General features: G+C 41.4%; 1 protein-coding gene across 1 annotated transcript in view; it reads left to right on the top strand.

Moving 5' to 3' along the window:
- The window catches only part of PTPRG (protein tyrosine phosphatase receptor type G), a 397860-nt gene that overhangs the window by 291478 nt on the left and 83024 nt on the right, over nucleotides 1–23358 (top strand). The window contains exons 7-9 of the mRNA XM_071550347.1: nucleotides 4532–4689; nucleotides 8804–8996; nucleotides 22379–22563. Of these exons, the coding sequence (XP_071406448.1) occupies nucleotides 4532–4689; nucleotides 8804–8996; nucleotides 22379–22563 (536 nt within the window). The remainder of the gene's footprint in view (nucleotides 1–4531; nucleotides 4690–8803; nucleotides 8997–22378; nucleotides 22564–23358) is intronic.

Below are 23358 nucleotides of genomic sequence, written 5' to 3'. Positions count from 1 at the left end.
ATAAATGGACTTGGCATATAGTTATTTTCTTGTGATGTCCAATCCAAGTTCCTGTTAGATTTAAAAGAGTTCTGATCACAGATAGTTGTGTGCTGTTTACCTGCATATCTCGAGAAGCCTCTTGCTGTACAGCGATTTGGTTAAGATTCAGGTCTATCTTTATCCAGTGATTTACAGAATATATTTTTAGCAAGTCAGTCCTTGAAGGCAAAATGTTCAACTGATGGCTCTTGCAACATAATATTTGTTGGCATCAGCCTGTGAAAACTGCAATACTTGTTGAAGATCCACTACTGGTATCTGGCTTAAGATTTGATGTTTTCCCCCTCTGCTCAGAAAACTGTTGTGCACGATTTATTAGTTCTGATCTGGTGGTGATGACAGAGTGTAAATAGGTCAGCCTTTTAAAGCATGCCTGCAATTGCTTTGCCTTTGGGTTGGGTTGTACAGAAAATGGCCCTTCGTTCCATGCAAAACACCAGGGACACTTCTCAGCCCAACCAGAGAACATACTGGGTATGACTTTTCTCATTGCTGTTGTGGGAGAAGGACCAAGCGTAGATGTGAATGTTGTATCAGAAGGTCAAATATGTTACCAGCTGGCTTTGTTAATTGTTTTTTGTGAATGTAAGTGTTGAAATACAATACTGTCCTTTTATGCTGTGGAACACTCAGTAGTTTAAATGTCACATTCATTGTCTTAATGGTCAACAGAAAATCTGTGGTGCTTGCTATTTTTACCTTGGGGCATATTACAGAACACATTTTTCCAAGCATTGGTGCTTTAAACAAAGCATTTCTGTTTGTTACCTGTGGATAAAATTGTCTGCATTAGTGGGATATCTTGGTGGATGTTTCAGATGCTGCTCTTTGCTGCACCACATGGGAGTGCTGGTGGCAGCAGCAGGTTTGTTGTCCTTTCCAGGAGGAATGCTCTCTAGCTGGAGCATTGTCTTCAGGGTCACTGTCTCTGGGGCTCTGCTTTCCTGGTTGTTTATATGTCTGCTTGGGTCCTCAGGTGCCAAGATGAGAGTAGGACAAGGAGCAGCCAGAGAGACCACTTTGGTGGGTGGCTCTGGTTTATGCATGAGAATGAGTAAGTGGTTCATAGGCTGGTTGTGCAGCACTGATTGCAGTGGTTCACAGTTATTTGCAGGTGAACACCTTTACTTTCGTGTCTTTTATTGCTTTTATCTGCTAGTTATTTCCTAGTACCTGTCAGCACATACTGTCTTGTCAATCATGGTTTCCATCCTTATCCGCTTTCTCCCTCCTAGAAACTCCTCCCCCCATCCAGTCTCTTCCCAGAGTTCTGGGCACAGTTTCTGCCCACCCCAAGCACTGTAAATGGAAAGAGGAGCTGGTCACAAAAGACAGCGAAGAAAGCTTTGTTATTCATTTCCAACCTTGTTATTTCCCATTTAGTAAAAATTTTATATGTGTGTGTGTATATATATATGTAAATATATAAAAATGTACACACACACATATGTGTGTATGTATATAAAATATCTCTGCGGTATTCAGTGAATGCTATTGCTTAGCCTGGAAATTATTCTCCTTACAGTTTCACCACCAACAATAAATTATTTAAGGTTGAAAAAGTGACATGACTTCAAAATCTCATTTTCGAAACTGTCTCAAGCTCTTAGGAATGTCATGGCATTCACTGTTTCTATATGCTCTTGAAGGATATGGCAGGTAGACCCCTGAATTTCTAAGTCCTTTATTCTTTAAGTTTTATGTGAAGATCTCTTTGTGACTCTGATTTCTAAAACTGTGCACCATGTATCTAGATGGCAGCAATATAAATGAATGATCTGTTTTCGAAAGTGTTATTAAAGCATAATCAATTGATTATCATCTATTTTAGTAGTAATTTAATCCAATTATATTTATTTTCTAATTTTAATCTTTGGAATTTATTAATGAAAACTTAAAATGTTGCTTGTAGCCATGAAAAATTAGCTCAAGTACACCCTGCCCTACTTAAACAATGTATTAGCAGAGATAGTTTTTCCTCAAGAAATACTCTTTTTCACAGTTGCCTATGACTTTTTAAATGCTTAGGCAAAAACCCTCCCTAATTGATAACCAAAAATTAATCATAGTTGGATACTTCCAGTTTGCATTCAAATAAGGTATTTCTCTGTCTAAATAAGCTTCCCTTAGTTGATTATTCATATTGTAGTTCAAAATGTTTAAAAATGAAAGACAGAGTTGGATGAAATGTAGACTACTTAATACAGTGTGTATTTAATATAAAAGTCATGCATTATTCATTTTTGCAATTTGAATAACTTTGAATTTAGCATCCCTGTTCTTCATCTTTTCCTTTGATGAACAATTAATTATTAAAATATAATATTGTCAGCATATGGCACAAAAATCCTTGAAAGTGTAAAATGAGCTTCCTTCTCCTGCCAGCCTTTGACAAAGGGATATTCCATATTCGTGGTTTTTCAGTGTTTATCCACATCTTAAGTGATTCCATCAGTCTAAATAAAAGATTACAGAAGTTTAAAATAGTTCAATTGTTAATTTGAACTGAAATATTTTTTCTTAAGTTCAAGAGGAAAGCACTTTTCAAAATGTGCCTCCCATCTGTTTCATGTGCAGTCATTGGCTGTTAGTGCAAAGAGGATGTTTGCATGTTGAAATGCTCTTTTGGATTCCCCGTGGCCCACGGTGTGCTCAGCTCCCACACAGAGAGAGGCAGCTCCTGACGTGGGAAGCTGCTGTCGAGCTGTGTGTGCTGCTTTTGGAAATCGTCTGTTACTGAGTTTGTAGTTTTTCTAACCATGTTTTTCTGCATAAAAACAAGCCAATCAAATTAAATATGACCTTTTGCTGTGATTATGACTTCTTGATTAGAATCTCTTTGAACTTTGGCCAATCATATATTTTTTAGTATTTAATATTTAAGCACAATTTTTTCTCCAGAGATATGGTACGATGAGGAAAAAATCTGGTTTATTATTTGTTTGTTTCCTTTTTGGAGATGCATCTAAATCTACTTGGACTAGGAGAAAAGGACTTGTTAATGAAGAGATTGCAGTATTGCCTTGACTTTAATAGAATTACTCATATTTTGAAATGCCAAAGGCTATGAAAACATTCCACACCTGTTGATATTGTGCAGAAAATAGAAGATATCTGAAGTGCATGTATCATTGACACCTTGCAGCAGCAGTGAAGGAAAAAAATCCCTGATTATCAGACTGCTGCTCAGAGGTATAGACAACTCCTGATTTGATAAAGACTTCTTGAAAACTGTGGGATGCCATGGAAGTGAATTCTGCAGACTTCATCCTTTTTGGAAGATGTGTGTGTCAATCACCAGCCTACCTGCTTCTCCACTCTGTCGGGGCGGGAAGGGGGGCAGTGGGTTTGCTTATCAGCTCTGGAGAGACAGGGAGAAAAGAGTTCCCTCTACCCAAACATGGACTCCTGTTGGAGGCATGCAGAATATTGAAAGTGAGAAATAGAGATGTAGAGCCTCGCATGTCAGCATGCCTGGAGGCAGTGAGCACCTTTGCACAGGCTGAGAGGGCGCTTCAGCCTGTGAGTCAACATAAATTGCAAAGGATAAATGCTCAGGGATGGCAGGGAAATTGTCTTGCCTGCAGCTGTTCCCTCCTTTTGTTTATTTGTTTTTCTTCACGATGTTAAATATTACCAGCTTGTCACTGTTACTTGAATGTAAATGCTTCCAGTGCTTAGGTCTGCATTTCAGGCTGTCCAGGGAGCTTCTCAGAGAGAAGGGTTTATCCCTGGACTGTTGGACCCTAGGAAGATGTTTCTTGGATTTCAAAGAGGCAGCAGTTGTACCTGTGAAACGTACTCCTGGTGTTGTGCTGACTGTGTCTGGCACGACCCTGGCAGTGCCTTTGTGGATGATGCAGGCAGTCGTGTGTGAGCACTGAATGGGCATTGCTTTGAGGACCATGCTGAGCTTCAGCAGTGTCCTCCTGCCCTGTATATTTGCTCCTCAGATCATCTGCCTGGCAGCTCCCAGAGAAGTTTGGATGAGCAGCATGGCTCTGTCTCTTCTATCTCAGGATTCCACTGAGGGTCTGACTCCACTCCTGCATCCTATTCCCCAGCTGGTGGAGATGGGAATGATATGCTGCCCAATGCTCTTTGGTTGGGCACCAGCAAGCAGGACCACTGGGGCCTGGCTGTGTCCCACTGGGTCCTGGTGAACCCTCACTACCATGTACTGAGTGCTGAAACCATTGAATACAGTGTTGTGTCTGTACTCAAGCACCAGTGGGATGGCAAGTGCGTTTCACACCTGCACACATTCCAAAAAGGAGGGTGTGTGTTCAGTATGGGACTGACTAGCATTTTGGCTGCTCTTTTAATCAGCTCTTAAAGAGCCTTTCTGGTAGGGTGTTCGCGTCTTTCATTACATGTATGATAAAATATGTTGTTGCCATTACACCTTGTTAGGCTGCCTAGCGATGTGATGTCTGTTTCAAAGACACATAAAAAAAAGTGTAATTTTGCTTGTCAATCTTCCTTGCAGAGAAGGAGACCTTTCTGGATCCCTTTGTGCTGAGAGAACTTCTGCCAACTTCGCTGGGGAGCTACTACCGCTACACAGGTTCCCTGACTACTCCTCCGTGCAGCGAGATCGTGGAGTGGATCGTTTTTCGAAGACCTGTTCCCATTTCTTACCATCAGGTGTGTTTATTTTGTTAGAGCAGTCCATCTCTTGATTTGCCCTCCTTAAGATAGTGTTTTCAAAACCTGCCAGATTAATTTTGAGAACACAAATATTTCTGTTGACAAAAAAGGAAGTGTGGGTGTTTTTTTTTTATTATTCTCTTAAGTAATATTGTTTCTGAACATGAGCCATCAGTCTTGAGAAGACAGTACAACATGAAACCCAGTTTCCTTTCAGTGATTTATTTGGTATTGTTTTCGTTAAGATTAAATTAAGCTATGGTATAAATATTTACATGGAGTTCCTTTTTATTCTTTTTAATTGAAACTTTCTTTTCAAAGTAAAGTGAGCGATTTCAGTTCTCCTCAGATTTAGTAATTTGAACTAATTACATTAGAAAAGACATCTTTCCATTAATTTTCCATGCTTAACTGTTTTTATAACACAGTAAAGCTGCCATTATGTGCTATGAGAGCTGGTGCACAAATCTTTAAAATTAGCACATAGCAGCTTTTAATGCAAATAGACACCCTGTCTGGGGTTTGAAGAATGCTCCTGATAAAGCAATGGTTAGATGGAGTCAAATGTTTGCCAGTTCAGTGTATTTTGACATTGTAAGACTGTTGTCTTTAGAAAGTCAACCTGATGGAGTTTGTCTTGCCTTTTATTCTTCTGGCATAAGCCACTGAAAACAAACCTTTTACTTACACTAATGCTGTAAAGCACAAATAAACAGTTCACTGGGTGATCCTGACTGACAGTTAACTGTGCTCAAAGGTTTCGTAAGTATGGAAGGCAATCGCTGTGTCCCTGCTCCAGGACTTTTTTTATGTTTTCTAGATGCCATTGCTTCTCCCGTAGACTCTGTCATCTTTTTCTGACAGGCTGGGGCCCTCCAGAGGCTGAGGGCCATGGCAGGATTTATGTCTCCAGCCACCCATCCTGGTGTTATTTTGCCTGTTTCACAAAAGCATGATGGTTCTGCCCATGTTCAGCTCCTGGTCAGTGGGAACTCTTGTGCTGGAGGCTTTCCCTGGATCTCTCCGGCAGTGCTGAGCACATCGTGCACCCAGGCAGCCTCCAGTTCTGGCTGGAGCCTGAGACTCTGCACATGGTCCCGTTTGAATCAGATCCTTTGTTTTTTTCAGGCTATTTCTCTGATTGTCAAGATCATTTTGAATTCTGTCCTTGCCTGCAGGATACTTGCAATCCCTTGTAGCTTTTCACTACATCAATAAGTTTACTGTTCATTATTTGGTGGCTGCAAGGCCTGGCCCACACTCAGTTTTATACCCTGTGTGTGCATCAGGTGGGTCATGACTTCTTTTTTCTTTTTTAACAAATGCAAATAAACTGGCAAATGCCAATTACAGCTCCCAGCATAAAGGTACTTTATCCTGGCATAGCTCCTTTCCCGTGCTCTACTGTAGTAACTGTGCCAAGGGAAGCCTTTAAAATTTGGCGTCGTGCTGCTCTGTGCATGTGTGTGTGGTTGAGGGGCTGGGAATTCTGCGTGTAGACAGACTTTCATTGATACTACAACACATGTGGAATAAATAATAGTATTCTCCCCCCCACCCAGCAGCCCTAGATGTGTGTATTTTAACAGCCTGCCACCCTGCCACTGCTCTGATTATTATTTTTTCCTCTAACAGAAACAGTGCAACATAATCCATTGCCATAGTTTAACCTTCTTTATCACAAACCCCGTGAAGCAGCCTGTAATCCCAGGGGAGGAAAGTGATATTGTTTAAGCTTTGTTGCTGTTCCAATTAAATCCTTGCTTTTGTGCAAAATACCTTGCTGTAAAAAGGACAGAACTGAAGTGGTCCGTTTGTGGAGGCTTCTCTATTTTATTCTCAGTCCTCCATCATCATCATCTTTCCTGATAATTAGACAACAAAACAGGACAAGCTGTGTCACCCTGCAGATGCATTGTAAAGCTAAGTGCATTCAATGACCCAAAGCATGGCATTATCTCTCATAATGCATACCTCGGAGGATCTCATTGTGCTTATAACAGTTTCAGTATTTTTAATTGCCATTTGTATATCCAACCCTTAGAAAGCTACACATCAGGCTTTAATGGTTTGTAATTGCGTGACTCAGAGTTTTAGATCAGGTTTCCCTGTATCTACAATAGTCTTACAAGAGCTTTTAATTTCTTCTTCTGAACATGAGTGCTTGTACTCCTTGATGAGCATGAATGTAGCTCCTTGACTGCAGATCTTACAATATTTTTTTTCTGGCAGCTATAGATAAATTAATTCCTCATTTGTCATAGATAATATTTTTATCGTGAGAGTGAGGTAGAAATAACTTATATATACTTCAAAACATAAAAAGGGGAAGGTTAAAAATCATGTTTGAATTGGCAGTTGTTAAAATGCAATTATGCCTCCCCAAGGTAGCATGGCGGAAGAAAATATTTTAAAAGTTCTCTCTGAAAGCTTAAAAATTCAATTAATGTCACAGATGTCTAGACCTAGAGATTTGACTTCAGAGAAGAAGTTGCTACCCAAGTTCTTGAGCTTTTATAAAGTCACCTCAAGCTCCGTTAGCTGGCTTCATCAAGACTGCTTCTAGTGCATGAACTGCAAAAAGCATGTAAATAAGCACATGAGTTTTGAGCTGTGCTTTTATAGAAGAGTATATCAGGATCATTTGTTGGGTTTTTTTCCTTAGTACAAAAGTTTAAATTGCCCCTTTTTTAACCTATCCTTCAATGTTTCTGAAAGCCTCCTGCTAATAATCAGGAAACGGTTTTCAAGATTTTTCAGGATGTTTCTCTGAAGAACCCAAGAGAGAATTGCAGTTGAGAACCAGGGAATAAGACATCCATCTAAGATGCAGAAAGAGTGCAATCCAAATTCCACCACCAGTACCTGCAACCCTGGAAGTGGCACTTAAGCTCCCTGCCTGCGATGGGAACTGGTCACTGATTGGTGGTCACCCCTCCCTGCTCATCACTCTGCTGAAGGGGGCTCAGATTACTGGTTTGAAAGGAAATTAAATAATGGTAGTAAATGCTTCTTGATTCAGTGGAGGATGCTCAACTGCTCTGCTACACCTTCCTCTGATTGTTTTTATCAGTACCACTACTGAGGCTACTATGGTAGTTCTTCCCAGTTGTTTCAGGGCTCACATGCTTCTCCATAGGTTTTAGAGCAGACACACTTAAGTAAGGAAAAGGGTGCAGCTTTCAGAGTGACCTGTCATTAAGGTATAAATGTAACTCAATACCCTTTTTGAAGTCCTGCGCCAAATTCTAGCTCCCAAAATCCATACTATCAGTATGTGTAACTGATGTGATGCAGACAATACCAGGACTGTATCTTCTCTGTTCTGTCTTGCTTAGTCTTTCCAGCAGTAACATAACTAATTCTAGTTCTTGACCTGAATGATAACAAGGTAATAGTAAATGCTATACTGGCCTTGATAGCTGTGAGAAAAACATTAGCAGAAAATATTTTCAGCTTAGTTTGCTAGAATTTTTTTCTAAGAAATACTAAGATACGAAGTAACAGAAAAGTTTTCCAATTACAGTCCTTTCTTACAGGTTAATATGTTTTCTTATAAATAGCTCAGATCTGAATCCAACAGAAGAAATTTATTCCCAGGGGAGTATATCCTAGCTGTGTCTAAAAGTGCTGCACGAGCTGTCTGTGAAGCTTAGCCTGGCAGCTAAACTTTGTAAGGTATTTGGAGATAAGGCAGCATTGCCTTGTCCAGGAGAAAGCTCTTGGGGTGGAATGACCTGGAAGCACTTTTTGATGTGAAATGATACTGTGAAATGAAATGATGCCAGCAGTGAGGAGGGCTTGGCAGGGCTGTGTCACACCCAAAAACCTTCCAGACAAGAGGTCTAAGGGTAAATGTTTCCTTGTCCATGACAGACGTCCACAGGTTGCTAGAAGGCCTTCTCCCATGTTGGGCAGGATAAGCCCTGTGCCGAGATAAGGCAGTTGGCAGAGATTTCAGTGGGCAGTCTGACTTCCCATGTGGTTTATCAGTCTTGGCATCAACATTTTACTTCCTCCCATTTTCCTGTCTTATCAGCCGCCCGGATTTCACCACATTGTTTTTCTAATCAACATCCTTTCTCTCCCCTGCCATGATGGCTGCCATCAGCTGGAGGCATTCTACTCCATCTTCACCACTGAACAGCAAGACCATGTCAAGTCTGTGGAGTACCTGAGGAATAACTTCCGACCACAGCAAAGCCTGAACAACAGGAAGGTATCCAAGTCTGCTGTGAAGGATGCTTGGAGCCAAGATATGACAGACATCTTGGAAAACCCACTCGGCACAGAAGCTTCCAAAGGTAGACTGTACTTAAGAATTTTACACTTGCTAGTAGGGGAATTTTTTTGGTCTACTTTGTCATCAAATGGTGTTCAGGACAGCCGGGAGCTACCAAAGAAATAATGCAGGTTATGCTGGTATTCCTTGTTGGTATGTGTCAGTAAATTAACTAATCCTGCTTACGCTGTAATTAGCTGTGACATGGCAATAAAACCCTAGAATATGTGAGTCTCAAAGCCACATGATAGGTAAGTCTCAAACTGATGATGTCCCTGTTTCTGCCAACTGGCTTGAGGGCCCTAAAGATGCCTGACAAAAGGGAAACAGGAAGGGACAAGGTCAGAGGTAAAAATCCAACCCCATTAGCACTGATGCATTGGGTGTTTGAATGGAAATAGAGTATCCAGATGTGGTTATGGGTTCACTTCTACACTAACAAGGCTTTTGAAGAACTGTCGACCTTTTAATTCAACGTTTGTATCAGTCTGTTGGTAATGGTGACAGGAAGAGAAAACCTCTTCTTTATAGGCAGGTGATTTTCTAATATCTTGCTGAAGCATTTCATGTGCCTTTTTGCAGAGCAGCTGGCACTTGCTTCTGTCAGACACCGGATAATGAGCTGGATGGAGGGGGGTGGGAGGGAGGTTTCAGTCATGTTGGCATAGACAGCCCTGACTAGAGGAGCACATCAGTAATTCTGAGAGAAATGTGTACTGGATAAAATAAGACTAGAAATAAATATCGTTTACTACTTTTATTTGCCTTTATTTTATTGACTGGTGTTATTTATAGATAGGAGGAATGACATGTACTTCCCAGTCTTCACTCTTGTGAAGTGCTTGGTGATTAACCAGTTCTGGGTAAAGGTAAAGAAAAGAAAGGGGCAGTTTTCCAGAAGGAAACAGCTCAGCAGATTTACAAGCTTCCCTTTTGTACCTGGCATTTTCACCTGGCCAGGCACAGAAAGCGTAGATTTTAGAGGACATGAATCATGAAAACAGCTGCGTTCAGCAACCTCACCCTCCCAAGAGAGTGCTGGGAGAGTGTATTTCTCAGGGCTCATTATTCTGTGAGTGTGCTTATTTATTTATATATATATTTTATATATATATATATAAAATACACATGTACACAAACCTCATGTACCTTAAAGGCAGCCTTGGGATGGAGAATTTACATCAGAAGTGAGAAAGAGATCTTGAGAATGAAGAAACCCTGCTACACTTGGATGCCCTGGCCTGCAGTTTCCAATCAGTGTTGTAACAGCAACATGTGTCTGTAATTTCTTCAGTTATATCCTGCATACATATTATTTGCCCAGAACAGTGATGAAAGTTAATGGGTTACATTATGTTAAAAGTGACAAAACTGACTGTTTTTTATTTTGAGTGCAGCCAAGGTACCTCTGGTACATGTGGTATAATATTCAAGAGGATTTTACTGCTTTGGCTACAGGCCTGCATATTCCTCACCTCACTGGATCATTTTTAAGATTATAAAGATGCTTTGGGTGATTTTCAGCACCACAGTAAATAACTGAAACTCACAATTTTGTAATGCATTACAAACACTAATGTCTGTAGTTAATGGGCTGATGTTGAATTTGGAAGTGTCGAGACCAAAGGAGCACTTGAACAACTGGAAGGATACAACCTTGACTTTAATTTCTAAGAACCAAGCACACATGGCTTAGTTAACATGATGTGAGCCAGTGTAGAGGAGCAAGGGACCTGCACAACCACTAGTCCATGTTTACATAGCTTGGTGCTTGGGTACTTGACACATACTGTGCTTGGAGATTGGTTTCCTGAGCAGGTTCTTTCTGGGTCCTCTCCCACCATGTCCAGGTACCATAATGATCTGTACTTGTGCCTGCCTGGGTTTTTGAGATTGTGACATGCTCAAGAGAGACCCTGAGGTGGGGGACATGCATTTCCTGTGGTCTGATGACATTCAGTGTACCATCTAACGGCAGGGATGGTGCTGGAGCCGGTGATTTCTCTTTCCCTTGAGCTTTTGCTATGGGAGGCTAATGGCTGGGCAGCCAGTCATTTTGTACCAGCTCTGTCAGCTTGTCACTTTCTGGGTTGTGTGCACACCAGGGGACACTGAAAATAGGTGCATTTTTTTCATGAACTTAAATAAGTAGCTGCAGTGTTGCTAACACAAAATGGATTGTAGTATATCCTCCAAAGGTTACAGGGATGAGACATAGCTGTTCCAGAGATATAACAACGTGGATGTTTCTGGCCCCTTCTTTGACAAAGGTGAACAGTGATGTTGTGCCTGGTCCACTGCACATTCTGAACTACTGACATATAAATGAAATGAGTTGAAGTCATAATACTTGAGTGAAAGGAAAACCTATTGTTTATTCAGCTAGTAAATACAGTACCTCTTTATATAGTGTCATTCATGCAAAAGTACTGAGAAGCCAAGTGCATGGAGTGCTTTCCAGCCAGACCATCTCGCATGCAAGTATAAGAGTGTAGGTTTAGCATAACAAATTTATGTTATGCAGATTCTTATGCATACCTCATGGTTGCACCTCAGTGCTTTCCACATTGTATTAAGCAATGTGACCAATGGCTGTCACATGTTGGCTCTTGTCTGCCCTCCCTGTTCTTGATTTGTGCGTTGTAGAAAAAGGCAAGGTCACGAAAATGTTTCTTTTATTTGCTGCAAGGTGATATGGTTTGTGATGGTCTTCAGCTCTGGAGGGGAAGTTTGGGTTTGTTTGTCGGTGTGAATTTTTGCGATTTGTTTCCTCTGTCACACTCTATTAAGTCAGTGGGCAGTGTTGCTAATCTGGAAAACAGTGTAGCGTTCATTATGTAAGCCTTTCTTATTTTGGAGGAAAATATGCCCAGAACAATTTGCATAATGTTCGGAATAATTTTCAGAATTCCCCAGTGAATAGGGAATTTCAGATCAGCACAAAGTGATGCAGCTCTGCAATTGTCCATTGGCAAATGTGCTCTCCTGAACAGTTTGGCATCAAACAGGAATGTCTTTTCTCCCAGCTATCAAAGTTACCTCAGGTCACAGAACTGTGACCAGCAGCATAAACTGCAGATATACTGGAGGAAAACTGTTTCTCACTTTATGCCAGTCCTTTGAGTATTTCCTTACCAAAGCCCTGAAAGCAGTGGCCTTTGGTAAACAAAGTATCTTCTAGGAAAGGCTATTTGAGGTCAACCAAAACCGTCAGTACACTTGGATGCAGTTTGTTAACCAGTATGAATGTTACCAGCCTTTTGTTTTGCAGTTGCTCTCATTTCCCTCCTCTTTTTTTCAATTTTAAAGAGGCAATAAAGAGAGGGGCAATGTTTTCAATCATGAGAATGCAAGATGGTGAAAAGTACTTCAGCTAATTTGAAATAAGGCTAATTTTTCACTTAGAAGTGAAAATTCCAGATTTTTTCGTGTCAGAGTTTAGCAAGAAGAGTTTTCCTTGATTCCATTATCTCATTCCTTCCTCCTATTGGCAAAAGCTGATTTTAAACAGTTCTCTTGAGGACTGCTTGTATTCCTGAAATAAAAGTATATGCATAAGACCTTTGCTGAAACAGAGCCCATGAGCTGAGCTTAATTCTTAAGTTTACCCTGGAGCTATTTCAAGAAACCATACAAATGATCTTTAAAGATCTTATTTCAGAAATATACCACTCAGGTTAAATGTTGTTCAACTATGTAATTGTAGCAACTGGTGGATTGATAATAAACCATTGTACAATGATACTTTTAAGATGGAACTTTCAGAGATCCAAGGGATACAGTGGATCATGTTGTTAAATCAGGCAGATCATCAGGCTTGTAAAATTTAACAAGTGGGCTCACCCGTGTTACAGCATTGATTTTATGTAAAGTTTTGGAAAGTTAGAGGTTCTCTGTGCAGACATACTAAACCAGGAATACATTTGTAAAATATTAATCAGATACTGTAAGTATCAGTGACAGTGGTAGTGTTTGACTTTTTGCACATGATCATCTCTGTTAAAAGTGCCTCCTTTCTTCTCTGGCCTGTCCTCTGTGCCTCAGGATTATGTTGCTCTGTTACATCATATATTGTGCCCCTGCAGCTCCCAGGCTGCTTTCAAGCAACTCTGCTAGAGGGATTGCTAATTACTTATTGCTTTAATAGTGTATATTGCTCTTCAGGGGCAGATAGACTGAATTCTTATATAAAAGTCCATCCAGTTCAGGGATTTGGGTCTGCATGATCCTTACTACTTTCACATGTTGTCCCATCAAGCAGAGATGTATTTACAAAACATTACCTGCTTCAGTAAAATTGTAGGCATGGAAACTCAGGAGGAAAAGGTGTTTCATTTCCTTGTTTCAGGAAGTACCCCATGTGCAACAATACTTGCCCATTTTATTTTGTTGCTGATTACATCAAATGTTATTTCTTTTTCTTAGTGTTTTTTACACGCAAAAAAACCCCAAAACCTTTAACCTTTCTGTCTCATTAAACGTGCTGCAAGCCTTACAACACTTAAACAAGCATCCCATGTGAGAGCCTCTTGACATCAGAGTTTTCTTTCACAGATGCCTGATTACTTCCCCAAAGGTGTCTGATTACTCTTTGCTGGAGTCTCAAATGATGCTCTTTCCCTTCGGTGGGATTTCACCTTACAGTACCATCTGTAATTATGATTCTAGACAAAGTTAAATAATGAGCAGTCATAAATTTGCTCCAGTAAAACTTAGCTTTGGACTCAAAATTAACAGCTGGGACATTTCTCTAGTAGTGCACAGGTGGTCATTTTCTGTACAGTTTTTTTGTTATGTGGTAGTTATACACAGTTTGGAAGTCCTTTTAACTTAATGCTACTAAAACATGGATAGAAGATATTTGGCTTTTCCCTCCTGCGTGCTTTGTGCTGGAGGCATGTCTCAGGCCATCGACCTGCAGCCAAAGGTACGGCACTGCTGAAGCAAAGCAGTTTAGTTCTTACTCATTATTTCATGGCTCCTGATGTCAGAAATGAAACTACAGCCACCTGTGAGGGTATCACCTTGCCTGCACAGCACTGGGGTGCACCTCCGTTGCAGCAGCATCCAAAGTTCTGGAGATTCAGTGCACTGACATCATCACTTTGAGGCAGATAATTTAGAGCATTGGCAGCAGTGTTTCTGAATGAGAGCAAGTTATTTTTCTCATTTATAGCCTCTGTTATTACTCCCAGTAATTTGTTTTTCCTTTCTAAATGCCCATGTTTTATAAGAACTCTCTCAAAACAACTTTGCAGTCTCTTCATGCCCTCGGGTTCTCTCTGGGAGTCCAAAGAGAGTGTTAGGCAGAAAAGTTCTACTCTTGCAAAATGTCATTTATCTATTTTAGTCAAATCTAAATTACTACAAAATACAATACACTAATAGATGTAATATATCCAGCACAATAAAATAGTGAATGTAAATTTAATATTATTGAACATTTAACTCAGGATGGCTAAAGCAAAATGTAGCTATTTATTTTCTTTAAATATCTTAGGGAAAATGAAAATAAGCAGGAATCTTCTTGAGTTAATTTATGGTATGTTTACTATTAGAGTTGATTTTTCTTGTCCTTTGAAAGAATCTTGGAAGATTTCTTCATAGATTAACAACTCCTTCCCACTTCCCTTGGATAACTGGGCTTTTCCTATTTGCTTTTTGATTTCATATTTTAGTGAAGATTATCCTTTCCCAATTCCATTCCCCTTTAATCAGATCAGCACCCTACTGCAGGGTGCTGATGCAGATGAGTCGATGTCTCATTTTTAGGATTTCTGTTGGTGTAACAGCCTGGCTTGGTGTGCAGGGTCGTGCCTGAGGGTGCTACCACTGTCCTGCTAATTGCTTGCCCTGCATCTTTGCGCTGTGGAGCTGCCCAGCTGCCACCGTGCCCCTGTGCTCCAAGGAGATGTACTCGCTTGTTGCTGCAGGACGTGCACAAGTGCCTGCTGAAGTAACATTTAAGGCAGAAATTGGTGTGCTCCTTCTTCATATTTCATCCCTTCCACCTCATCCATGTCTCGCTCTGCAACTCTGGGTCCTGGTGTATGCAGTTGTCTTGGAGAATGTCATGCAAAAGCAGGAAAGGACAGGCTGCTGAGAGTTTCAGGTCAGTCAGGTGGAACACAAAGCTTTTCAGTAAAAAAAAACATTTTGAGGGGGAATCAGATGCAAAAAGATGTGATGCATATACCTGACATAGATTTCATGCTTCCCCTCACAGTAGCTCTGTTCTGCTGGGTTCTGCTTGCACCTGTAGTTACTTCTGTATGTTTGCAATGTGAGCACCATGTGTGTCTGTGCCTGAATGGAGCAGACAACTTACCAATAGATTTATTAATAAGCAATAAATAACTGTTTGCACGTCTTCACAGATTATAAAGGGATCAAATCAACAGAGCAAGAGAAATTCAGTGTGAAAGTGTGATTTGGGCTCACAGCTGCCACTGAAGCTGGAAGACCTGAGTACTTGTGAGGGAGCTTGATGATTTATTCTGTTTACACCTGGAGGGAATTCCTTTCTGCACTGCCCACCTGCTGGTCCAGCTGTTTGGCCCACAGAAGTGCTCACTTTAATTTGGACCATGAGTGCCTGCAGCTCATCCTTTGTGTTGGAAAAAGTCTCCAGAAACCATGAAAGGAAATCTGCTTTCCTGATCTGATTTTGGGTATCCCACAGGCATGTATTGGGATGCTCTACCAGCCCTATTGGCTTGTTCTTCTTATGCTCCTCAGTCCAGAATATTGGAAGGTCAACTTGACTAACAGAACAAATCTGTGACCTTCTGGCAGGAAATCTTCTCCCTGTTGATGCAGCTTGTGCCACTGAATGTGGTCACACGTGTTGCACAGGCACACTGTATAAATAAGGACACAGGTGTACATTTTAAAAACAAGTCACCTTCTGCGCGCATGTGTGCAATATAAACACAAAACTTGCAGAGGAGATCCTTGTCGGACATCAGCTTAGCCCAGCATGGCATCTGATGGTGCAAGTCTGACCTGCACCTGCTGAGGACTCAGGCCACAGCAGTAGAAACAGTATTTGTGAAAGATATGAAATATTTGGGATCAAACACAACATAGTAAAACACACAGTAAAACAGGTTCTGTTGCTGTGCTTCCATGGAAACTCAGGTGCTACAAAAAAAGCCATTTGGTATTAATCCTAATGCTACCTCAGTGTCCACCTGGAGAAATGGGTCAGCAACAGAGGGGAAAAAACCCAGAGCCCCTCTGTCAGAAAGGCCCCATGTGCTCCTTTGCCCATAAGCTTATTTCACAGGGCTCATAAAACAAGTATGTGATCTGTAGGTGTCCCTCACACCTCAAGAAACAATCCTGTCTGTTTGAAGCATAGTGAAAGGTAAGAGCAGAGAAGATAAATAGTCTGTCTCCTAGCTACATTCTGCCTGTGGATTGAAGTAGATCAACACAAATATTTGTGTGTACAGCATGCTCGGGAGCCTGCCAGTGCCTGCTGGCAAAGTGCAGGCAAAGGTAAAGGAAAAATGTATGCTCCCCTTTAAAGCAATTATCTTTATATATTAATAATGTCATTTATAAGCACTCTGAGAAGTCAACAATGTACACTGAAGCAAAACAGAAAAACTGCAAGAAGAGAAGGGGGAAAATGTTGTAAGTATGCCTCTTAGCACTTTCCTGTATATTAAAGCCTGTGTTGTCTCTGCATATGATCCTCGTAGTCTATTTGTTATCCTTTGGGAGCACAACCCTCACTGAACTCCAGGGATGAATCCGACAGCCCAAAGCACGCTGTTGTTTGTTATGGATCAGCCTCTTCCCAAGCACCTCCACTGAGTCACACCAGTCCAAGGTACCTGAATCTGGCCCTGTATCACTTCCCTCACCATGGCACTGAAAGCGAGTTTTCTCATTGCCATATAACCCATATTTTTGCATTGCAGGGTTTGTTTGAAGTTTTAAGGATCTAATAATGAGAAAGAATATATATATGTGTGTGTATATACATATTTGAGAGTATTTTTCTTCTCTTTTGTGTTGGTGGCATTGCTTTTTTCTTGTCTGCAGTCAGGTTCCTGAGGGTGACAGGGCTGAGTGAACTTGGTGCAGTGTTTTGGCAATAGCACAGGTATCAATCACAGTTTCCAGACCTCTCTGAAATCAGCTGGGATACCTGTGGCTGACTTGCTGCTCATTATAGCAGCAAGTAGTCCATCTGTCCTGCAGGACTGACCTTTCCAACCTCCCAGGGCTTGTGCAGAGGGAAGGGAAAGGCTTTCCCTGAAGAGCTTAGGTGCAAACTTGTTTGCCCTTACAGGGAGGAAAGGCATGAAACCCCCATACTGACCTCTGTTTCTCTCCTCCTGAGTATGTGGGAAGAAATGCCCCATCCACCTTCCTCTGTGCTCCTCCTTTGTAATGGAGAAACACTGTTCCCTGCCACTCATCCCATGCACATCCAGATCAGTGAGAAAAAGAAGTGAGGCCTCACTCACCTTATGGCCAGGAGCTGCCTCCCAGAACAAGACAAGACCCTTGTCCCTGTCTTTTACCTACCACTGAGCCAGTAACATGCTCTGGGCACATACTGATGCTGATGTTTCTTCCCTCCCTGTATAAATTGCCTTAGAAGATCCCTGTCCATCTCACAATGAGCAATTCAGGACTTCCCTGGCATGTTGTTTTTCAGTGCCAAAATCTGTCAGGGCTTCATCACACAATGTGTATCCCACAGCAGCAAGGAGAGGAACGGCAGTTTTGCGTTGCTGAGACATTCACCAGGAGGGAGAGTGGGATTTTCCAAAGGAGGGCATAGCACAGCTAGAAATAACTGCCTTTAAAGTGGTGACATTTTTATGCATGGAAGAGCTAACTTAGAACATTTTTAGAGGATTTTATAAATCCCACTGAGGCCAGTGCAACTGGATTCATCATATGAGTCACCTGTTTTACAGGGAGAAGGTATACAAACAATAACTGAATATACACTTTTTGCACTCTCTCAAAGTTTCCCTAAATAGCTCTTTTCATAACCACAGGTAGCATATGCAAAAAGCATGATGAAACCCAGAAAGTTTGGCTGGTTTTGCATTTCTGCCTTTGAAAGAAAAATGTAGGCTGCTGTTAAAGAATAATAAAAACAAAAAAAGCTGTAATATTGTCTTATGTGCCCTTTCTGCGTTCAAGGGTGTGTCTTAATATCAGCAATTAATTTTTGCAAAACAATAAGCCCCATTTTTGTCTTTCAACTCTCTGAAATGGAGCTGCCAGGAGCTTTTGGATTAAGCTTTATCAGGCTTCAGTTAGGAAAGCCTCGTGGAGGTTACGTAGCCAAGTACAACATACAAATCAAATTATGGGAGAGATGAATGCAGAGTTGTTAAATTAATTTTGTTTGTTCCAGCCCATTGGAATGTTTTTAACATGAAGAACATAATTCTCTGCTGTATGGCTGGCCTGCCCAGTGCTTAGGGTTGTATTAGCATGCTGCGTTTGTCTGCCAGTGGCAAACAGGTTTTCTCCAGGCTTGAGTGAGCCCTGGAAGATGAGGCTGGCTGAGATGCTGGCTTGCCCTGTGCCTTTCCTAGAGGGCTGATCTGCAGAGAAAAGCCTCTGTTGAGCTCCTGGACAGCCCCACACATGTCAGGTCAGAGGGCTTCCTCCAGATGCACCCATACAACCCTCCCACCTCTGCAGGACTTTTCCATAAGGCAGGAGCCAGCTTGTTGCCAGGTTCTCCCAGTTCAGGTCATCCCTGACAGGAAGGTGAGGGTGTTTTCTCCACTCCAAGAGGTCCATGGCATGTCTCGCTGCCTGCAGTGCCTCTGCCTGTTTAGATTTGCCTCCAAGATTTGGCTCTGTGGCCCCAACCAGGGTTTTCCACTTCCAGAAGTCTTGGCTTGGGTGTCTCCTAGCCCAGAACACAATGGTTTCGATGTCCTGCTATTGATCTCTGCAGGGTTAGTTCAGGTATCAGCTCAAGATTGCACTACGCCACAGAAAGACATCCTGAAATCCCCCGCAATATTTTCCTATCCCTTAGGATATGAATTTAAAGGAGAGCATTAGTAATATTTTTTCTAAAATTAGCTGAGATGCTATTTCAGTGTGAAATGATGCTGGTTGTTGGGTTTGGTTTTCTTTTTCCTCAAGCAATCATGAATTCACAGGCTTTTTTTGCTTATTAAGCCCGGCTTTGTTAAAAAAAAGGGAAAAGCTTGTGTTTCTCTTTAGTGTGTCCTGATTAAACTTCCTCCTTCATATCCCAACCTCTTCCTCTTTCTTTCTGTCCTTCAGCTGCACATTTAGCAAAATCAGTAGAGGTCCTTTAGCATCAAAAAAAAAAAAGGAAGCAAGGAGCCTGTGATTCTTTTAATCTTCTTTCAAAAATCCACGGCACAGAGAGTATTGAAAGGAAAATTAGATCTCTGGGAAATGCCAGTTGTTTTATAGGTGGTCAAATCATTACACTTTTTTCCTTGCCTTTCAGACATTCACTAAGTTACTATGTATCATTTTAATTAAATCATCAAATTGAATTACTGGATCAAATGTTTTTTATTCCGTTGTGTCCTAAGCAGGTTTGGTTAAATTAATAAAAGCATATGTTTCATTTTCTAAAAAAAAAAAATAAAAAAATTAAAAAATTCTTTTTTGCTCATTCATATGCTGGTAAAAAAATTGTGGCTGAACAGAAAAGGTCAGTTATTGATTAATTACATCAAGTGCCTTGGAGTAATTGGAACAAAGTCATACTAAGTCATGAAAATTTTGTAATATTTACTGTGAAATAGCAGTATTGTAAATTCAGCCTCATTTTAGCTGGCTCTGAATGAGGCTTGACATCAGTGAAATAATTGGAATCACTCAGGTGCTTAGAAGTGCTCATGACCTTCTTGGATCAGAGTGCAGGGTCAGGGAGGGTGCCCCAAACTCCAAGCCTGTGAGTCTTCTATTTACCCTTGGGAAATACCCATTTCTCTCCTCTGACTGGCATGAGCTATTCCAAATAGCATCAAAACTGGCTTCAGAGAGTGGCAAGGAATGGGGGATGTGACAGCCCCCTTTCCCTCACGTGTGTGTTGGGATCCTTGTCTGAAGATCAGCTGGCCAGCCATCATTCAGAGGGCTGTTGCAATTAAGGTAGATCTCTCTGTCTCTCAGGAAGGTTACCTGCTTGAATTATTTCTAAAACAATTTGATGCATGATTACTTTAAATGTATAAATCTCTGCAAGTCCTCCTGGAAGACAAGGACTGGATAAGGGTTTTAGGTCTGGGTAGTCCTTCACCCCGGGCTCCTATCTCTGATGGGATTTGATTAGTTGGAGTGATAAAGGCTTGCCTGGCATTTTGGAATGTAATTCTGTGATGACAAAGGGTGTCAGAGGGGGGCAGTTATGATTTATTGGTGCAGTTATCAATAAACAGTGATGTCAGTGAGAATTGATCTGACTATCTCAGAGCGGAAAGAGGTGAGCATGGAGTGGCATACCAAGGATCAGGAATCTCTGTAAATAGTGAGAACAGCAACTGCTTTTAGCTATGCCCTCTTGTCCAGGTCCTGGCCGCCTTCACACCATGCTCTGCAGCACCCTGGCTCTGTGGGCTCCCTACAGAGATCAGGAGGGAGCCAGAGGGAAGGTGTCTGCAGGCATCAGACCACAGTCTGGCTTCTGGCTTTGTGGCATTGACAGCAGGATGCTGTTTTGATCCCTTCAACTCTGTGTAAATAGAAACTCATACAGGTTTTCCCAACAGTTTGAGGTACTGTAAGGCTTGTTTGCTTTGCTGGGTCATCCTTCTGGGTTGAGCAGAAGGATCTGCTGCAAAACTGCAGGATTATCACCCCTCATGGCAAGAGCAAACATCAAAGATCTTTCCTTCCCAAGAGTATTTCTGCAATTTTTGTTGTCTTGTTCAGGCTAGCTACAAAGTGTGAGTTATAACTGCACAAATGCATTTCCCAGGTATTTTTCTATTGCACTAGTAATACTGGTGTTTAAAGCATTTAATCATTTTTTTAAGAACTGTAGCTATTTCAGTAATGTAACAGCAGAGCTGCATGACCAACCTGCAAGTCCAGGCATAGGAATAGACATTTCTCTCCTTCAGTGCTGCCAGGACTCTTAAGAAGTGAAATAATGGCCAAATGTACATGCAGTCACATACCTGCAGAGTGCAAACAACCTCAATGTATTGGCCTTAAATGGAAAAGCTGTATTGGGGAAAATAATTCTGCAAACAGTGTCAGCCTGATGGGCTGGGTGACACTTTGCCTTTTCCTGGCAGAAGAGACCAGCTCTTTTGCCATGGCACATGTGTTTTAAGTATCATTGCAAGTGATTTTTCTTGGTTCAGAGTTTATATTGGGAAAGAGAATGTGAGATCTGCCCTGGATTGGGTATTTTAAATGTGATTTTTAAAGCTCAGGAAAAAATCTCAGCTCTTTAAAGCTGGGAAGGGGATGATGTATTTTTCCCATAGCCTGTGAGTGCCATCTAGTGTTGTGCATCCCCAGCCAGACCCTTCCATGGCAACACCTGGAAGAGTGTTTTTGTTTCATGGGCTGCAAGTGGACTGTGCACACCTCACTCCCCGAGTGGATGGTCTGGGTTTGCACCTGGGCTTGGTCTCCCCTGCAGGAGTTTGGGGTTTGGTACTGCTGCAAGCAGAAGCTGAGTTTTTTCCACAGGTTAAACTGTTCATATGTTGATGTCCCCACTGACTTAAGTGTGAGTGAGAAGTGACTTGTGCCCCCACACTGCAGGCAGTGTTAGGAAGGCAGAGCTGTCAAAGGCTTGCTGGAGGTTCCTCTCCTTACTAGAAGAAGATGGCCAAGGCCATCAAGAACCACTCTTTCCTGTGCTAGCAATACATTACTGTCAAACTGTTGAAGGAAGATACATATTAAGAGGAGAATAAAATAACTTCTGTCATGTGTAAAACATACTAGGTTAAGAAGAAAATACTTATTGACCCAATAGTGTTACATTTTCAGAGGTTTCAACTCTTTCCAGGGCCAGCAGAGTACACCGGGGTATTTACTCCTAATAGCAGGAGGGCATGGATGAGTGAAGCTGCGGATCAGGTTGACTGGACTTCTTAATGTTGTAGTGTAGAGCTCTTAAGTCACCAAGTAAAAGTGTATGTACAAATGTCAGGACTGAAAATAAGTCGAGAACTAAGCAACCTGCCTGCAGAGAATGGAGTCTCTCGTTCACTTTACTCAGGAGAGCAGAAAGCAGCTGCAGGTGGTATTAAATCCCATTGGTCTCAGTGGATTGCAGTCTAAGCTGTTACTGTAGGCAAGGGCATTAAAGAAAAAAACCTGGCTCTTACAGCGAGGCACAGCTCTTCCTGTTTGTTTTCTCTTGTTTATTTAGGAGAGTTTAATCTTTTATCCTTCTGTTTTTAGCTTGCAGCACTCCTCCAGTCAACATGAAAGTGCAGCCTGTGAACAGGACAGCATTACTGGTAACATGGAACCAGCCAGAAACCATCTACCACCCTCCAATCATGAACTACATGATCTCATATAGCTGGGCTAAAAATGAAGATGAAAAGGAGAAGACTTTCACTAAGGACAGTGACAAGGACCTGGTAAAAGCACAGCATCAACTCCAGACATATGTTCAAGCTATCCTTATATTCTTATTTTCTTGGTAGAAGGAGGTAGAGGAGGAAAACAGTTGTTGCCTTATATACAGGCTATTGTTTGACCTGCAATGAATTGTTATTTAAATGTTCAGCATTAGTTGAATGTTGCCTAACAGGCTACCCCAAACACGGGAGTGTGAATTTGTAGTTTATGTGAGTGCATAAAGGACTAAATCTGCCGACACTTTTTCATATACTGTTGCTGAGAAGCAGCTGGCTCAGGAAATGGTTAGGCTCTGAATATTACAGATTTTCACAGTAAAAGTCCAATCCCCCAAAATCTGTTCCTGGACTGAGGCTTTTCACTGTGCATAGCCCCTTGCAATCTTTGGAGCAGTTTCTGGCAGTAAGGGCTGCCAGAGCCAGGAGGTGCAGAGTCAGGTCTAGAATATTGTTTTGGAGTGGCCACTGTACAAGCTCTGCCTACATCTGGCAGTGTGAGAAAAGAGTGAGACAGTTTCAGCACAGATGGAAACACTGCTCTATCTCCTCCATTTAGGATTTCATCTGCTTGTCATTCTTGTCTAAGTGGAAGCAAGTATTGTACTGGTCCTTAACGTTCTCTGCATATAAAATCAAAGTGACATATTCAGGTTTGAAAGGCCTCCATTTATTGTTAATCAAAGAAAGCCTCTAGAATAATGAAATCAGTAATTGTATATGCACATGAAAAATGCAGCAGCACAGTGTTATTCCTAGTGACTGTTACCATACTTTTTTTTCAAACACACAGTCCTC

This window comes from Pithys albifrons, chromosome 3, assembly GCF_047495875.1.
Source record: "Pithys albifrons albifrons isolate INPA30051 chromosome 3, PitAlb_v1, whole genome shotgun sequence".
NCBI classification, from domain to species: domain Eukaryota; kingdom Metazoa; phylum Chordata; class Aves; order Passeriformes; family Thamnophilidae; genus Pithys; species Pithys albifrons.
Note: the sequence above shows the minus strand (reverse complement) of the source record. Positions and strands in the feature narration are given on the sequence as shown.